This window comes from Furipterus horrens, unplaced genomic scaffold (assembly GCF_987537825.1).
Source record: "Furipterus horrens unplaced genomic scaffold, mFurHor1.1.pri manual_scaffold_6, whole genome shotgun sequence".
Lineage (NCBI taxonomy): Eukaryota > Metazoa > Chordata > Mammalia > Chiroptera > Furipteridae > Furipterus > Furipterus horrens.
In genome coordinates, this window is record NW_028327176.1 from 86992787 (window position 1) to 87011633 (window position 18847).

The 18847-nt window shown below is 52.6% G+C and overlaps 1 protein-coding gene across 1 annotated transcript in view; it reads left to right on the forward strand.

The window, feature by feature from the left end:
- The first annotated feature begins 7659 nt into the window (after positions 1 to 7659).
- ITPR3 (inositol 1,4,5-trisphosphate receptor type 3) overlaps positions 7660 to 18847 on the forward strand; it is a 68578-nt gene continuing 57390 nt past the window's right edge. Inside the window, exon 1 of the mRNA XM_090282223.1 lies at positions 7660 to 8036. Coding sequence (XP_090138349.1) covers positions 7948 to 8036 — 89 coding nt within the window. The 5' untranslated portion in view covers positions 7660 to 7947. The remainder of the gene's footprint in view (positions 8037 to 18847) is intronic.

Genomic DNA, 18847 nt, shown 5'->3' on the forward strand with positions numbered 1-18847 from the left:
ACTGCCCCAGGACAAGGGCTCCAGTGTCTGCTCAGCTCCTGGCCAAACAGCAGGCCTTTTTCTCCCCCTGCCCTCCAGAGTGCTTTGGCCCTGACCCCTTCCTGCCCTCTGGGAAGGGCATGGCTCACTCCTTGCTGCACGACCTCTTCCTTCTGAATGTTCCAGAAACAGAGGCTGGCAAACCTGGTATAGGAGCAGGTCCTGTTTTTGGCTGAACCCCTTTATTTTGGCCAGTCTGACCTATGGCTAGGCAGCCTGGGTAATGGCCAGCTCTCAGGGCCTCAGTCCAGCCAAGGTGGATGAGGGATGCAGTTGGAGCCCAGGGCGCAACCCAGGTGCACTTGACCTCATCCTGTCGTCTCCTGCCAGACAAAGGCTGCTTCAGCCTTCCCCTGGGCCTGGCCTCAGGGAGGTTTTTCATGCTAGTCCCTTCCCCAAGGTGATCACAGGCTGATGTTTGTCCTGCCCCAACCTGCCTTCCTTGTTGCTGGGTGAGGTTTAGAGGCCTGGGCACACTTGCCGAGGACATGGCAGCTTCCCCTCACGGTGCTGGGCACCTTTCCTGAGTCTGGAAAGAGAAGGAATTGCTTGAGGTCTCCTCTTTCTTGGCGGCTCCTGCCACAGTCCTGACCTGGGCATCAGGATGGGGTGACCTCACAAGGCAGCCAGAAACTATAATCAAACAGCCTCCAGGGTGACCTCCACTGCTTCTCAATTCAGACTCCAAACTCAAGGGGGTATACAGCCCAGCCCAGCCCCCTGTACCCTCCTGGCCAGTGGGTGTAACGGACACTCAATAACTGATTATTCATTTGGGGATGGGACTTGGAGGCCTGATTTGTGGAGGACTCGATAAAATCTTCTGTCTCATAAATGGCTCCTCCTTGGTCATCCTATAAAACAAAATTCCAGCATTAGACGTTCAGTTCTTTAGATCTCAAGCACTTCTCTTTACTGAGAACCCTGAAGACTATGAAAACAAAGACAATTACAGAGAATGTTTGCTGACTGAGTTGAGTGTTTTACAGAGTAGTCACTTATGCTGGATATTCTCCATTCAGCCCTTCAGATCCACTGCCCTCTCTTCTGTGCTGGCTCTGTGTTCTGGGAGGCTTGAATTCCCGGCTTCCTTGCCCTCTGAGCCAATGCGAGGTGCTGGTAAGAGACAGGAGGGCAGGAGGAGAGAGAGGTGTGGGGTTCATTTGTTCTGTTGATTCCTTTTCAGGCTGGGGTGGTACGAACCCAGCAGTTACTAAGTCCAGGGCCCTTAACGCCTGCCCACACCTTGGCAAGTCGGTCCATTCATTAACCTGCCTTTAGTCACCTGCTGGGGATGTATTGCCAGTTTTCTGCCAGGAGCTCACTAGTATAACTCTATATTCTTTTTTTAAAAGATTTTATTTATTTATTTTTAGGGAGGGGAGAAGGGATGGAGAAAGAAAGGGAGAGAAACATTGATGTGTGAGAAAAACATTGATCAGTTGCCTCTTGCATGCGCCCGCCACTGGGGACTGAGCCTGCAACCCAGGCATGTGCCCTGATGGGGTTTTGAACTGGTGACCTTTTGCTTTTTAGGATGAGACCCAACCAACTGAGCCACACTGATCACGGCCAGTTCTGTATTCTGATTTTTCACACAGAACACTGAGGTGTGAGAGGCCGGGCAGCTTTTCTGTACAGCTGGCAAATGGCTGAGCCAGGACTCAGTGGTCCTGCTGTAGGACTTGGCTTTTCACTGATTGTGAAGGTGGCTGGGGAAGGGTCACACCTTACCTGCCAGCCACCACCTCAGGGCAGAAGAGGGGCACAACCAGGAGCAGGGTCCTTGGTTTTAGGACTCCAGAACCAGGGGGGCTTCTCTTTTAAGAGGCCTAAGTTGGAAGTGGGAGACGATGACACCTTCTTCTGTGACCAGGGGGAATCCCAGCAACAGATTCTTTTATCTCTTTCTCCACCAGCCCAAGACTACATGTGAGGCTCAGCTGGCCCCATTCCTAGTTGGCTTCCTCTCCTGTCCCTTTCATAGGGTAGGAAGTCAGCACTGTCTGACATAAATATGACATTGATGACTGGTGCATGGAGGTGGGGTGGAGGCCAACAGAAAAAGTCTGTCTCCTTCCAGACTCCCCAGAGGGTGAGTGTCAGTGTGGATGAAAGTGTATATGAGTGAGTGTGAGTGTGTGAGGGAGAGTGAGCGTGTGTGAGGAAGAGAGTGTGAGGGAGAGTGTGAGTGTGTGAAGGAGAGTGAACGTGTGTGAGGGAGAGTGTGAGTGTGTGAGGGAGAGTGGGCGTGTGTGAGGGAGAGTGGGCGTGTGTGAGGGAGAGTGGGCGTGTGTGAGGGAGAGTGTGAGTGTGTGAGGGAGAGTGGGCGTGTGTGAGGGAGAGTGAGCGTGTGTGAGGGAGAGCGAGAGTTGTGAGGGAGAGTGAGAGTGTGTGAGGGAGAGTGAGAGTGTGTGAGGGAGAGTGAACGCTCCTGGGGCGGCAGCCTGGCTGTGGGTAAGTAGTTACCGTGGGCTGGGGTGCCCGCCCAGGCCCAGGGCTGCTTATGGCATGGGGAAGGAATTCTCTGGGAACCCCAGCAGGCCAGGGCGGGCACCCCACCCACATCGGGTGACCGGGCTGGGTGGCTACTGCACTGACTCAGTCCTTCTGGCCTGACTCCGCCCCACTGATCCTGGCTCTGCTGCCTTATCAGGAGTGAGGGGCAGAAAAAGGCCTTGAGAACTCCTTGTTTGTTGTCTACCCCAAACCACGAGATGGCATGCTGGGGGTGGCTTCTATGCTCCCAGCCACAATTGGGGCATGCCAGAAGGAGCTTAAAGAATAGTCAGAGTCAAAGTTGAAATCTAGGAAGGTGATGTGAACTCTCTATCAGGAGGAGCCTGAGACCAGAGAGGTCTGTACCTTGTGCAAAGTCACACAGCAGAGTTGGGAGTAAGTCTCCAGAAGGTGATTGTGGTGGTGCTGTGGGAAGCATACTGGTGGAGAAGGCCTAGGGTTCGGAACCGGGAGCCCTTCCTAACTCTCCAACTCAGTGATATATATATATATGCCTCACCCCCCTCCACACACAGTGTTTTCTTCTGAGTCTAGGAAGAGGGTCTGCTCAGGCTCAGGTTGGATGGAGACCAGAGCAGGTGGGTTTCCTGGAGGTTTTCCTGCTTGGAGCTTGGGAGTGATGCTGTGAACATCTTTTTTCTTACTTCTTTTTGGTTAGAGGTTGTATTTCCACGTAGTCCAAAATTCAAATGTTTAAATAAGAGATATGGTAAAAAGTAATTTCCCCCTAATCCAGCTGCTGCCCCTCAATCCCACCTTCTAGAGGCCCCTGAAAGTGCTGGCTTCCTGTGAGTCCTGAGTTTGGGATTTCTGATCAGAGCTCCCCATTCCCTCTGTTTTCCCTCTAGGAGAGGCTTCCTTGGTGGAGGTGGGGCTGCTGGGTGCTGGGAGACACCTAGCCATGAGTTGGGGCCTTGACCAGGCAGACTAGTTGCCATGGGGATGGTGGAAACCTCATTCCTGGTCCTGAACTTGGCCCCAGCTTAAAAGTACCCCACTCAAGCCACTCAGGAGGGGTAGGGCCCATTGGTTTCTCCTTTCCAACTGCTTAGAGCATTTCTGGAAGCTCCCCACTTCCCACTTGGGGGACCCAGGCACCTGACACCCAAGCTGGGACTCCTACAGCTTCCCTTTATCTCCTGGTATAATTTATATATATTTTTCTCTCCCTCTTTCTCCTTGACAGTTCATTTTCACTCTGATTTATTAAGCACTTGTAACATGCCCAGTCTGGCCTGGAGACAAAAAGTGAACACAGCCTCCTTGTCCAGGAGTCACAGTCTACTGTAGAGGCCAAAAAGGAGAGAGATCATTGCAATTCAAGATGGCTCATGGTACATTCTCTGCTAGTGGGGAAATAAATGAGACATGCCATGTTAAAAAGCCTGACAAAGTAAGTGTTGGTAAGGGCATGGTTCAGGGTGTACACTCCATGTGTGCTTCTACACAGGCGATTTCCTACAGTCCTTGATTGCCCACTGGGGAGAAAACCACAACGCCAAATATTATAATGAGGCAAAGGTGAAATAAGCTCTGGTGCGCAAGCCCAAAATCAGGATGCTGACCGACAGCAGCTGCAGTGTCTCAGGACTTCCTCATTTCTATTCTATTCTCTCTCCTGCCTCAACATGAGCCCAGGGACATGGGAGTGGATGAGATCCTGGGGAAATGAGAATGAACACACCTAGGCCTTTCTTGCTAGGGGCCTTTCTGTGCTGATGGCTTTATCCATTTCCCTTCAATGTTGGTACCATACTCTCCCCATTTAATGTATGAGAAAACAGGCTGAGAACTGTAACTGGACAGTGGCAGGTCTGGGACTCAAACTCAGACCTATGAGAGTCAGAGCCTGCGCTCTTGAGCTATTGACAGGGTAAACAATACCATAAAATCAACGGAGCCACCTTAAAACGGAGCTGCCATGCCAGAGGACCTGCCTTGCATGTCTTATGCCTCAAACTTTTGGATGTTAAAACAGGGCAAAATAACCTTTGGCCTGGGCCTAAACAACCTGCTTCCCCAAAGAACAGTTTTGCAAAGATAATAAGAAAGCAGACACGACTTCTGGACTAAAACTTAAAAACATTGTTTAGAATTAATGTCACTATGTTATCTTATCTGAACCAATAGAAATACCTTCCTTCTATTGATGTTATTATTCCCCTTCCCTTATAATTACCATTGTCCTTGATTCCTAACTGGAACACTGTTTGGGCTTCTGCCTCAATCAGTGCACTCCAATAGCTATTCTTACTCATCTCAAGTCAATGCTTGTTGCCTCTCACTCTGAAAGGCCTTTTATTTTTCCGTTAACAACAGCATGGTTCCTCCTTGAGAAGCAACCTTCATATCTGCCCAGGGTGCAGGGGTGGAAATGGTGGGGACAGATGGGGCCTGGAGCGCTGAGCTAAGGCATGTAGGCTTTATTCTGCGGGTGCTGAGAAGATACAGGAGGGTTTCAAACAGTGGAGCAAGTAGTGAACTCACTGGAGCTGTATCATCTGTCTCTTAAAATTTTTTTCTAACCCACTGAAACTTTCTTTAAACGAAACCTAGCTTAGAACCCAGATATATAGATGAACTTACAGTGAAGTTGATTTGGCAGAAGCAGGTGAAACAGGGGTGGTTCCTATGGGAATACAACATGGATGTCATTTTCCAGAAAGATACCTAGAAGCAGTGTGGTGGTGGGAGGCTGGCATTGATGTCCTGAAGGGAACTTCTCAGATGGGAGTGTGCTTTCTACTCTGAGTCTTGGTTGGTGGAGGGACACAGGCTCAGAGCACTCCCAGGTTGAGGGTGGAGGGAGAAGTGGTTGCATGTGCTTTTTGTTTGTTTGTTTGTTTGTTTGTTTGTTTAAGATTTTATTTACTTATTTTTAGAAAGAGGGGAAGAGAGGGAGAAAGAGAGGGAGAGAAACATTGATGTTTAAGAGAAATATCAATTGGCTGCCTCTTGCACACCCCCCAACTGGGGGCCTGGCCCACAACCCAGGTATGTGCCCTGACTGGGAATAGAACCAGTTAACTTTCGCTGGTGGAACAATGCCAAACCCACTTAGCCACACCAGGCAGGGCCTGCGTGTCTTTGGGTGAGATAGGCCTGACCTGTTCCTGGCTGAGAGACCTTGGCTGGGTTCTGGAGCTGTCTTTTGAGACTTGGGAGAGGAAGATCATGATTCCTGGATGTGGCTGGGGCAAGGAAGACACATGTCCTGAGTGCACCCAGGACATGCACCCAGGAGAGAGTGTTGCCAGAATGTCCCTCTTTATACTCACTGCCTGGGGAAGAGGAAAAGAAAATTGGGCTGGAGCTGGTGGCTTGATCAGAGCCTGGTCTCCAGCAGAGGCTGGGCACCAATATGTGCTTATGGAATGAATGCATATATTTTTATTGCAGGGAAGTCAGTGGAGGCCTGACTTCTGGAAGCTAGTGGGCTTGTTCCAGGCGCCTGCCCTTCCCAGAGGGCTCCAGGGGTAGGCAGCTGCAGTTTAGTGCAGTGAGGGAGGTCATGGAGAGAACATATATGGGGCTAGGAGTCAGGCACTGGGCTTTGGGCTCCAGTTGACATGAACCCGACCCCCTCTCCCTCCCCCCAGCGGTGTAACTTTGAGGTTAGTATTCCTCCTGTGGGCTTTGGTCATTTCTTTTTGGCAGGGTGGTCTGAATGAGGTTTTCCGAACTGCAGTTTGTTACCCATTTGGTACATTTGAAGAAGCAATTTAGTTGGTCACAATCAGTACTAAAAAACAAAACACTGAACTAGAACAGAAAATATCAGAGTGCATCACAGGTCATAAGGGTAACTATTGTTTTGAGAAACGATTGTTTTGCTTATACACAGATGAAGGTGTGGACTGGTCTGATGTTAAACTTATTTGTTACTGTGGTTCCTGGCGAAAACTGTGAAACACTGAACTAGCAACCCTGGAGGTGTCCTTCCCTCTCACATACCCAGGGACTCTTCTCTCCCTCCCCGAGGCAGCAGCCCTCTCTGCTCTAGGCTGCCTCAGCCCTCCCAGGTCTCTCTTCTTCCTTCTTCAGTTTTTCAGTCCCCTCCTCCCTTTCTCCCAGGGACAAGCCTCCTCTTTCTCAGGAAGTCGCGTGGAGGGGGGTGGTTCGAAGGAAGTAAATGTGATCGAATGCGGGTGGCAGTGGGTGCTCTATGCCAGGAGTTCAAATAAGTGTATCAGGAAGCAAACACCCAAGCCACCGGAACGGAACAGAAAGTAGGCGAGCTGGGGTCGTGAGTTTGAGGGTAGGACTTCATGAGCGAGTTTGGCGCCAACAACGCAGCGGGTCCCTCTCAGAGGCCGGCACCGGCCTTGTCATTGTTGGCAAGGTGCGCTATTAGCTAGCGAAGGTAGCTTTCTCTCCCGCCTCCTCCTTTTTAAATAAGAAAGACGGGAAGAGCCAAGAGCTTTGCAGCCAACTTCTGGGGAGGGAGTGGCTGAACTGATTCGGAAGTTGGATCTCTTTGTACACAGGAATGCGAAGAGAAAAAAACAAAACCCACCCCATTGCTTCATTTCCCCTCCAAGCCCCAGCACTTTCTATTGTGCAATGAAAAAGCTGTTCATGCTGAGAAAAGTAAGTCCCGATTTGCAATGTGAAGGAATGAGAGCGCTTCTGGGTTCTCGACGATACTCTGCTGGGCGCGAAGAAGACGAGTTGGCCGGGTGGCGGGGGGCGGCCCCCCGGGTCCTCCGCGGGCGGCTCAAGGTGGCGCCTGCTGGCCGACTGGCTGCCACTTTCGCGGGCGCCCGCACCGGCTCTCAGTGACCTGAGAACGGAAAAGTAGATGGTCCAGGGCACCCAGAGAGCGGACGGCCCCCACAAAGGATGGGCCTCCAGGGTGGCGGTTCCGCGAGTCTGGGGACTTTCTGGAGCTGAAACTCTGTCCCGGGGAGCCTGCTGGAAGCCAAGACTCCTCGGAGTTTCGGCGATCCGCGGGGAGGCGGGTGCAGCGCTCGGAAGGCGGGCCGGCGCACGTGGGTGTCGGGGGCGGGTCGCCGGGTGGGTGGGGGAACCCGGGGTGTGGTTTCCCCGCCTCCCGGGAGGGATTTGCATGTGTATGTGGCGGCCCCAGACTTCCTGCTCCTTCTACGCCGCAGGTACGCTCTGGCCGGGTCGGCGGGCTGGCGGTCAGGCGGCGGGTGCGCCTAGACTCGGGCACCTCCTCACCCGGACGCCACCGCCGGCTACCGGCCAAGCCGCGCTGCCTTCCGCTCCGGCGGCCGCTAGCCCGCCCCGGCCGCGCCGAGCTCCCCGCTCCTAGGTGGGGACGCGCCCCTCCCCACCCTGCCGGTCTTCTCTGTCCTCCGCACAGAGCCCCGTCTTGCGCCCTTTGGCGCCCCTACTGACCCGGCTTCCCCGAGGGCCGCAACCATGAGCGAGATGTCCAGCTTTCTTCACATAGGAGACATCGTCTCTCTGTACGCCGAGGGCTCTGTCAATGGCTTCATCAGTACTTTGGGGTGAGTGAGTTCGAGGGGGCGAGGGTGGGGAGGTGGTGCCGTTGGCCCTGGTGCCAGTTGCCTGCGTCCTGCCTCTGGCCTCCGACGGAGGACCCGGACGTCTAATGACTCGCCTCCTGCTTTTAGAGAAAGGAAGTAAAATGTTTGCCCAGGTAGGAGTCGGTGCCCTGCCGGAGTTGGCAGGAGGCGCCTTCCTCCGAGAAGCCTCCACCCTCGGGCGCTTGTCTCTCTTACGACTAGGCGGAGAAAAACTTCCTCTGCAGGTGGTCCTGGGGCGGGGGCAGGTGGGTGCCTGGGGCCCGGGTTTAGGGGAAGGCATCCGTGCTGGACGTGACAGGCTCTGGGCGTAGGGCGGAGCTGTGGGGGGTGGGGTGGGCTCAGCCCGAAGTCCTTAAACCTCTACATCAGGACCTTTTGGCACTTTTGAGAAGTTGCACCTTTTCCTGGTTAGCTCTCTTTAGCTCTCTCCTGTCCTACCCACTTCAGTAGGAGTGTCTTCTCAGCCCTCGCCTTCCAGGCGTCCCAGGCCCTGGTCGGCTGCCCCCCTTTTCTCCGCCTCTCCTTGTCAATTTCCTGCGCTGCTCATCTGGCGCCCCTGGGTCCCCGGTCCCAGGATCTCTGGAGCACTTAACAAATATTAATTAATTCTGGCCGCCACCCCCCAGGGTCTGGGCTGGATAAGCAAGAAATCATTTCAAGTCCCCTAAGAGGACCAGGCCTGAAGCAGGCATAGGGCGTGAGAGGAATTAGGCAGAGGGAATGGGTTGCTTCAGAGGAGAAGTTGGGTGAGTTGGGTGGGGGTAGGGTGGAGTGTATTCTCCACCCTCCTAGCCTGGCCCTAGGTCAGGGCCTGCTATCTTTGTCCCATTTTTCAGTCTGGAGGCCTATGTTGTCTTATGCTCCCCACCACTCCCAGCTCCCCTTTATGATAAACCCACTCTCCTTTGCTAACCCTACTTCTCTGGACTCCAGCTAACCTCCAGGTGCCTCCTCTGTGGGGGCTTCAGAGGACAACCATAGCACCCTTAGCTTAGGGCTGGCTCTGGAACTGGCCTTGTTCACCCTGAGCTGGGGGGTGGGAGTCACCTGGCTCCCTTGGTGTCTCCCAGGGGCGGTGGGAGTTTAGCTTTAGCCCAGTAGCAAAGGGAGTCAAACAGGACCATGGGGTTGGAGGGTTGGCTCTGCTGGCGGGGGGCCAACTAGGGTTCCAGCAGCTCCTGCTCTCTTCATTTCAGCACCCTCCAGGGCTCTCTCATTCCCCTCCCCCACCACATCTGATTTGCTTGCTCAGTTCCCCTGAAGATGGGGATAGAGGCACATCGGGGCCTGCATCCACAGCCCCCCAGCAATGACCAGGGCCCTGGCTACCTGTCAGGTCAGGGCTGTTGATTTAGGCTGAGGCCTGCCCATTAGTAGGGATACAGTGAACACCTCTGATAATGAGAGAGGGTGGGGGCTGTGGGGGACATGGGACAGATGATGGAAGCCCTCGTCCTAGTGTCTGAACAGCACTGGAGGCTTTGGGGGAACGACCATCTTCTCTGTTGCTTAGGGCCTGACTCAGGGCTTAGCCCACAGTGGATTATTTTTTTTTAACCCTTACTTGAGGATCTGTCCATTGATTTTAGAGAGAGAGGAAGGCAGAGAGAGAGAGAGACAGACAGACAGACATTGATGTGAGAGAGAAATGTCCATCAGTTGCCTCCTATACGTGTCCTGACAGGAATCAAAACCGAAACCAAGCCCTGGTTGCTATGGCTCAGTGGATTGAGCATCAGCCTGAGAACCAAGTGTCGCTGGTTTGATTCCCAGTCAGGGCACATGACTAGGTTGCATGCCAGGTCCACAGTTGGGGGCGCGTGAGAGGCAACTGCACATTGATGTTTCTCTACCTCTCCTTCTCCTTTCTCCTCTTTCTAAACCCCCCCAAAAAACAGATAAATAAAATAAAATAAAAATAAATCAATAAAGTCTCTTTAAAAACAAAAAACAAAAAGCCCCTGAAAACCTAGGTATGTGTCCTGACCAAGAATCAAACCCACAACCTTTTGGTGTATGGAATGACGCTCCAACCAACTGAGCAACCCTGCCAGAGGACACAGTGGGTGTTTTTAAGCACTTGTGAGATCTAGCAGAATCATCTTCTGCCCTCCCTGAAGGCTTCATCACCTCACAAGGGATTTTCTCTGTTGCTTCCTAATAGCTCCCTCTTGCCTTGGCCCTTCCTGCCTAGGAAGCTGCTTTCTTCAGTCCACTTTGAGCTTGGGCAAGACCTGGTGACTTAGAAGAGCCCCTGTACTTCAGGGTGCAGGTACCCTGTGCAAACAACTCCTATTGCTCCCAATTTTCTACTGATGGATGCCTAACCTCCCAGCCTGGCCTTCCAGCACCAGCATATGCTAGCCCCAACTTAATTTTCTGGCTTTTTTCACCTACCCCTCGGACCTTCTCCCAGGTATACCACACTGCTCGCAGGTCCTGGAACCTACCCCACGGTGTCTTTACCTTTGCTCCTGTGTTGCCTGCCCTTCAGCCAGTCTCCATCTGGGTAAATCTGACCCATGCTCTAAGATCTAGTACAAAGTGTCCTCTTTTGAGAGATCCGTCCCCCCGCCCCCCAAACCAGCAGAATTATCCCTTTTTCCTCTGTGCTTTACACTGCTTTGTACAGATTCCTCTTGTGTTAATTATTTTGTTTTGCAATTAGTTGGAGGTTTCTTTGGTCACCTAATGCTGGGCACTTTGCCAGGATTAACTGATTAATTACACCGTTTGTCCATTAAGCATGTCCCCAGGCACTGTGCTGGGCACTGGGGACTCAGTGTCTGATGGAGGGAGCTGTGTGTCTCACATTCTCAGAACTTAAGAGTCAATAAAAGAATGTTTCTTAGCACCGTGAATCATTGCTACTCAAAGTCTAGCCCTTGGTCGAGCCGCATCAGCATCGCCTAGAAGCTTGTTAGAAAAACAGAACCACAGAACCCTGCCTGTCCTACTGAGTCAGAATCTGCGTGCAGGTCACCAGGAGATTTGGTGCCTTAAAGTGTGAGAAGCATTTCTCTTAAGTGATTCTCTGCTCCATCCTCACCAGGATCTTTCTGCCTTTGTCCTCAACTCTGGCCCCCTGTTGCCTCCAACCTGACTGTTGGTGTCCATGTTTGTGAACCCCTGGAGGCTGATTTGACTGAGTTCCCAGGCTTGCCCAATGCTTGATGTCCAAGAGGTGCTCAGTAAGGGCTGGATGAAATGAATTTGTTGGAGACAGGGGTGGTCTTGGCGGGCAGAGGGGCTGGCTCAGCTGGGAGGTGGGGAGGGGGGCAGTGGTAGGGGAGGTAGTCTGGGGCAGCCTTCACATTTCAGCCAGGCTCTGCAGGGTCAAGTGGAGGAGGCCAATTAGATCCGCTTGGATAATTAGAGCTTCCAGTGAAAATTGTACATTAACTCTCAGGAGGGAGGATGGGAGGGGCCTGGGGAGTGGACACTGGAGCTGGTCCAGGCCTTGGCTGGGAAGGGAAAGCAGGTCCATGCCAGTTCTTGGGAGGGGAGTATGTCCAGGGCCACTGTCTCTCTCCTCACCCCCCATATGAGGCAGCAGATGCCAGGGCTGGAGTGGCTGATTGGGGCTAGTGAAAGGGGAAGGATTTAATGTGGTGTCTGGCCGGTGGCTGCGGGGAACTGACCCTGAGTGTGCAGTGTGGCCCCCTTTGAGTCTTAACAACCAGTCCCTTGAAGACCTCATTTGATTGCTCCAAAGGGTGGCCTCCAGACCACAGGGGAGTGCAGGTGAACTGTTCTTGACGCTGAGCTCCCAACACTTGTCGCAGTGCCTCTGTGCACACACACCTGGGCACTGGCGCACCATTTGGAGGCTCTCAGGGCTCCTGGATCTGTATCACCCAGGGCTGGGTGGTCACAGGAAGTAGGGTCATAAGGATCCCCCACTTGGGGGTTCCCTGTCCACCTTGTAGCCTCATTCACTTCCCCAGGAGGGTTGGCACTGGCGGTCAGAACCCAGAAAATGTGGAGGAGGCAGGGTTCTTTGGAAAAGACAGTAGTGGTGGGGGAAATAGAAGGTAGCAAGAAAAGAGGAAGACTATGAGATGGATTGACTCCATGAAAGCCATGAACATGAATGAGTCTACAGGAGCTGAGCAGGGCTGTTGAGGACAGCACAGTGTGAACATCACTCATTCACAGCATTTTTGGGGGTGGAGTTGACTCAGTGTCATAAAACATCAACAAATGTGGAGGAAACCCCAGGCCAGCAGGTTTGGGACCCTTGATTCAGGAACCCAGGGGCATGGCTCTCCTGCTTTTTCGCTAACTCTCTGAGTGATTTTGGTAAGGCCCTGCTTTCTTGGAGTGTATTTTCTTCAGCCTGGATGTCCTCTATGGTGCTTTGTTTGTACCTGAGAATCCCCTGGGGGTATTTCAAAAAATTCAGCTCTGAAGTTCCATTTTAGGCCAACTGTATCAACATTTCTAGGGCTGGGGTCCTAGGATTGGATTGTTTAAAAGTTCCTCAGGTGATTTTAATGCCTACCAGGGTCTGGGATCTCTAATCTGAAGCCCCCCCTAGGCTGATAGGCTCTGAGGAAGTCTACCTGTTAGGTCTGCCTGCCTCTTTGTTCAGAGTCCATCTCTTAGCCTTTGTCAGGCTTCATTAAGTCATTCGACAAACATTTATTTAGTGCCTACTATGTGTTGGGTCACTGTTCTAGTCATCAGAGAATCAGTAGTAACTGAGACAGAGTTTTAGCGTATTCTAATCTGCACAGTGGGGAGCTGGGACAGATGGTCCATAAGAGCCCTTTGAACCTTCTGTCTCTGAGACATGTAATTCCAGGAGGGGGCACCCCCCCCCCAGGACAGACCACATTCCTCTGAGATAGCTTTCAGACCTGTTCTTGGCTTTCATTTAATTGTGATTTCACTGGAATGAGATAATTTACCCTGTTCTATGCACCTCAGCTGGGCCAGTCCATGCAACTAATTTTTTTGAAAATACCTATTTTTTTCTGAGTCAAATACAATATATGCTCCATGGAGTAAACCTGAAAAACTCAAATACAAATTATCTGTAATACCACTCCGACTTATATTCACATTCTGTATGCGTACTTACCCTTTTCACCTACACAAATAAACATTTACAAAATGATGTGAAACTGCACATAGGTCTTCATATCCTGTCTTTTGGGGGGGATACATTAAGGTGTTTTTCCCCATGCCAGCACACCATTGTTGGGACTGCATAGCATCCTGTGGTATGATGCACCTGAATTTATTTAAATAATTCTAGTGTTGGGTATTCAGGTTGTTTCTCAATTTTTGCCATTACAGCTAATCAGCACTGAACATCTAAGTCTGAACATGCCTGAACACTTGCCCAATTATTCTCTGAGGATGAATTCCTAGAAGTGGAATTCTGAAACCAAAGGGGAGGCACATCTTTTGCCTCACAGGCTCTCTTTGGTGGTAGAGGTGGTGGAAATGGGGACCCTGTGCCCCCAGGGGTATGGTTCACTTCATGTCACAAGTTTGAGAATCTTATACTAGGGGATGTGAAAAGTAAGACCAGCCTCTGCCTTGGAGGTTGGGTGTGGTGGCTGTGATAGGGAGGGGGAAGTGGAGGGAGGGGACTTGTGGGGACAGAATCTCTCTCTCTCTCTCACACACACACACACACACACACACACACACACACACGGGAATGGAATCACACACACAGATGGGACGGGGACGGAATCACACACACACACACACAGATGGGGACAGAATCACACACACACACACAGATGGGGACGGAATCACACACACACACACACATGGGAACGGAATCACACACACAGACGGGACGGGGACGGAATCACACACACACACAGATGAGGACGGAATCACACACACACACACACACACAGATGGGGACGGAATCACACACACACACAGATGGGGACGGAATCACACACACACACAGATGGGGACGGAATCTCACACACACACACACACACGGGGAATCACACACACACACACACACACGGGGACGGACAGAGTCACACACACAGACACACACACACGGGGATGGAATCACACACACAGATGGGGATGGAATCACACACACACACACACACACACACACACACACACACGGGACAGAATCTCACACACACACACACCCCTACCTCCTTGGCCTAAGGAATCCTGCTGTAGCCACTTGTTCCCTCTGCCCTGCCCTACATTCCTGACCCCACATCCCCTCCAGGCTCCGCCTGGTTTGGCTGTGGGATGGGTGGGGCAGCGCCTGGGATTGAGGGTGGGATGATGTGCTGAATTTTAGGGTGGGGCCACACCAGCGTTCTGCTCTCAGTTTAGGGGCAGTTTTCTGGGTTTCGATTACCCTTGAGCCCACATCTGAAATCCCTGCGGTCTATCCCCGGCCTGCTCTCCCTACTTCATTCCATGTGAAGCTGGGGGGCTCCTCACTGGAAGAGGGCCTGTGAGAGAGGAGGGAAGAAGACCTGGGTGAAGGGGAGGAGAGCAGAGCCTGAATCTCCAGTAAGTTCATCACACGTGAGCCCTGAGCTCTGACACCTGAGGGTGTGACGCTGGGCATGCCAGGAGTGGCAGTGGTACCCAGCATTTTACCTGCAGAGAGAACCTTGGCTTCGTGAGGCTAAATGAGCAGGGTCACATAGCAGGATTCTTTAGAGTGAAGCTGCAGGGCCTTTCACACTTGGGACTGTGGGCACAGAAATGAGGCTGCGCCCTGACAGCACAGTGAGCCCAGGGTGTGGGCTGGGGCCGGGTGGGGACACATTGCAGAGCTGCTTCCACGTGGGCAGACAGGCTGGAGCGACTCCTTGCAGGGGATTGAGTGGGGGAGTAGAATGGTCACAGTGGTGTGTGACGGTGTGTAAGGCATTTTTTTGCCTGGCAGGTGGGCAGAGCCAGCAGAGGCAGGGAGCATAAATCTCAGCCCAGGGGCAGCTGCAGGTGCTCTGGGTGACACCTGTGCACATTTGGTTCACAAATCATTGTCTGCCAACCAGCCATCACCCCCTTCCTCCAGCCTGCAGGAGAGCCTTCTTCTCCAGGGTGTGGGTCTACAAATGGGTGATAGCGGTCATGGGAAGGAGAATTAAGTCTGGGTCTCAGAGATGCTGCTGCTGATGGTAATGGGTAGAATTCACAGAGCTTTTACAGTTGGTGGCTCGGGCCTTTACTGTCACTTTGGCTCTCCATCACCACCCTGAGACATGAATATAATTCAGGAAAAGTAGCAAGAACAATTCATTTATTTTTTTAAAAGATTTTATTTATTTATTTTTAGAGAGAGGGAGAAAGAGAGGGAGAGAAACATCAATCAGTTGCCTCTCAGCCACGAGTGCAAGAGCTGGCTCACAACTCAGGCATGTGCCCTGACCGGGAATTGAAACTGAGACCTTTAGGTTCACAGGCTGGCGCTTAACCCACTGAGCCACACCAACCAGAGGGTAGAGAGAACAATTTAGAACACCCATATACCCACATCTTACACTTAATAACTGTCTATAATTTGGCATATTTGCTGCGTCTCTTTTTTGCTGAAGTATTTTATGGTAAATTACACACATTGCATGCTTTCACCTCTAAGTACTTCACTATACATCTCTAAGAAATAAGGGCATATTCCTGTGTTTCCATAATACTGTTATCACACCAATTCATAATTTCCTGACAGCATCCAATGTGCAGTCCATCCATAGTCAGATGTGCCCATTGTCCACTGTCTTTGACCACCACTGTTTTCTTTAATTCCAGATCCAGTTGAGGTATACATGTTACATTTAATTCTTATGCATTTTATCTAAAACAGTGTCCTGACCCCCCCACCTCTTTTTTTTAAATCATCACATGAGGATACGTTTATTGATTTTAGAGCGAGAGAGGGAGAGAGTGAGGGGGGTGAGACACAGAGAGAGGGCGAGAGAGGAGACAGAGGGAGAAACATCAACGTGAGAGAAAAAAGAATCAATCGGTTGCCTTCTGTACGTACTCCGCCTAGGGATGGAACCCGTAAGCTAGGTATGTGCCCTGACCAGGGTTGAACCCCCAACCTTTTGGTGTATGGGGACAATGTTCTAATCAACTGAGCCACCTGGCCAGGACCCCACCTCTTTTTTTCCCACCATGATACCGAGTTCCTGAGACAGGTTGGTTGTGCCGTAGACTGTCTCACATTCTGGATTTGTCAGGGCTGCTTTGCTGCTTTTCCCAGAGAGCTCTGTGGAGGTCTGAAGCTGGGCAGGGTGCGCCTCAGTCAACCAGGACAGGCTGAGTCCAGTTCCTGGTTGTGGAGAGCAGAAGAAAGGCCACCGCTCAGTGAGGCTATTGTATGAGGGGAGGGCTGGCTGGGTGGTCCCTGGTTGCATCCCTTCTCTGTCTCAGCCTTCCCTCTTGTCTCTGCTGCTCCCTGTCCCTCTTTTCCTTGGCCTGACATGCATGTTTCCATGCTCCCAGCAGCCCTGTTGAGACCCCAGGACTTGCCAGAGCCCACTCAATCCGGAGAGTCAGAAATCCAGGCCTCAAGCAGAGGCAGCATCCTGAAGATTTGCACACTAGCTGGGGAACTTTATATCTATGGGGCCAAGTTTAGTCATTTTTGCTACCTCCATTCCTCATTAGTAAGACTCTTGGGGTTCTCTGAGTGGGTGGCTTTCTGTTCTTTCTAGGCTTAAGCTCTTTGAAGGGATGAGGCATGCCTGTGTTGAAACTGCACATACAGTCTGGCCCTTCGGGTGGCACAGGGTATATCCTTGGTAAAGAAAGATAGTACAGGGTAAGTAAATGGATGTTTGTGCAGGGCTGTAGAAAGAAATTTCTCTGATGAGCCAGGGACCCCAGTCCAGTGAACTTGGGTTCCTGACCCAATATTCTTCCCCACTCGCACCTAGTGGGTGTGACTTTGGGTATCTGGAGAAGGGGACTCCAAACTTCCCATCCACCACCAGCCAATCCCAGTATTCTGACAGTGCCTGCAGAGGGAGTGCCCTTCCTTGGCTCTGGCCTAGATCTGTTGGGGTGGTGGCCAGTGCCCTGGGCTGGCAGTCAGGAGACCTGGGATCTGAAGCTGGCTGCTCCTTTCCCTTGTTGTGTGACCTGCACTACTCAGTTTCCCCCTCCATGCCTCAGGTTCTGAGCTGGATTGGGGAGGGACTGTCTAGGGTCCCTTGGGCATTGGCCCAGTCTGTAATTCCTCCTCTAGTGGTTGCTTGGCCAGGGCCCTGGCAGGTGCAGGCTTTGATTCAGGCCTCCGGGATAGTCATCCACCCCACTCCTAGCTAATTCTTCCTCCTCCTTATCTAATCTATCCAGTTAGCGCTGACCCGCCCCACTGCCCTTTCCCTGGCTCCCACCTGGATCTCAAAGTCCACTCTAGGCAGAATGGGGCCACCCAGGTCCCTTTGTACATCTACCTTCCTCTCACCTTCAGACCAAGTTGCAGACCCCATGAGCATTTTGGGGACCGTGCCCTCCTCCCTGCCTTTCTAGAGCAGAGTTGTCAGCCAGGTCCTCTGAGGGTCCTGCAAGGGGGAGGAGGGCGATGCAAGGGTGTAGGCCATGGCTTGCGTCTTCAGGGCACTGGCACAGTGGGTAAGAGCTTCTTGAGGGTAGGGACCCCACCCAGTGCATAATCTGCTCTGAGTGAGGTTTTGTTGAATGGATGGGGGCCTGAGTTGTGTATGTGGCCTCGCTGCCCTATTCTTTGTGAGCCTCATACTGGACTGTGGTAAGAATGGCATGAGGTATTAGATGTAAAAACGATTTATAAATCAGAACGTGTTCTGCACATTGGAGGAACAGTTTCTAACGTGATCGAGGCTGGGGTGCAACCTGCCTGCCTTTAGATTAAGGGCAACGCCTGTGGTGGGAATGGGCGGGGGGAATCTCTGCAGGAGCTTTAAGTGCAGCCTTGAAATTGGCCAGACTAGACCGGGCTTCAGCGGGCAGGTGCAACAGTTTGATCGGTGGGCTGGCGGAGGGCGGGAGTAGGTTCTTCCCAGGACCTGGGGTGGAGGAGGCCGAGGTGCCCTGGAGTGGGGTGGCGAAAGGACCGAGCCACCTCCTGGAGAGCTCGGCTTTGATTACAATGCCAGGTGCGTACAGGAAGCCCGACACCTTCGATGAGCTAGTTTAATAAACACAAATGCCGCTGTGAAGAGGGGAGCTACGGCCGAGAGACGCACTTGCCACCAGAATGGGGAGCGGTCCCCCGGGGCCGCCCTCCGTGGGAAGCCAAGCGCAGGCGGCACGTCGCCAGCCAGGGCGCGCGCCTGGCGGAAGCCCAGCGCCCTGGCTGCGACTTGCAGTCAGAGGCAAGCCATCGGCGGGCGGCGAGTTTCGCTGGGTAGTCCCGGGTGGGGCGTGGGCGGGACCCGGAGGCCTCCGCACCCGCTTGTGTGTCAGGAGGCGGGGCCTGGTGGGGACCTCGCGCTGGGCGACCACCGCAGTGCGCCTGCCCGCACCCTGTCCACCTCTCACTCTGAAAAAAACCCTTCATCAAAAACTTACCCTCTGGTGTCCCGAGCTCGGGCCTCCCTCCAGACTCAGGGCTCCCTGCCCCCGATCTGATAAGGGCTGTCTTGCCTACAGTTAATGGCTTCACGCAACACCCCTCTGGCCCACTCCACCCGCTCCACCGCTTACCGCCCAATAGCACCTTCACAGGAAGCCTCAGCCCTACTGAGGAATGGAGAGGGGGAGGCTTTACCTCAGCGCTTGGGGACATTTGGGACTGTCCTAGCCTTTTGCCTGCAAGCTAGGTTGGGGGC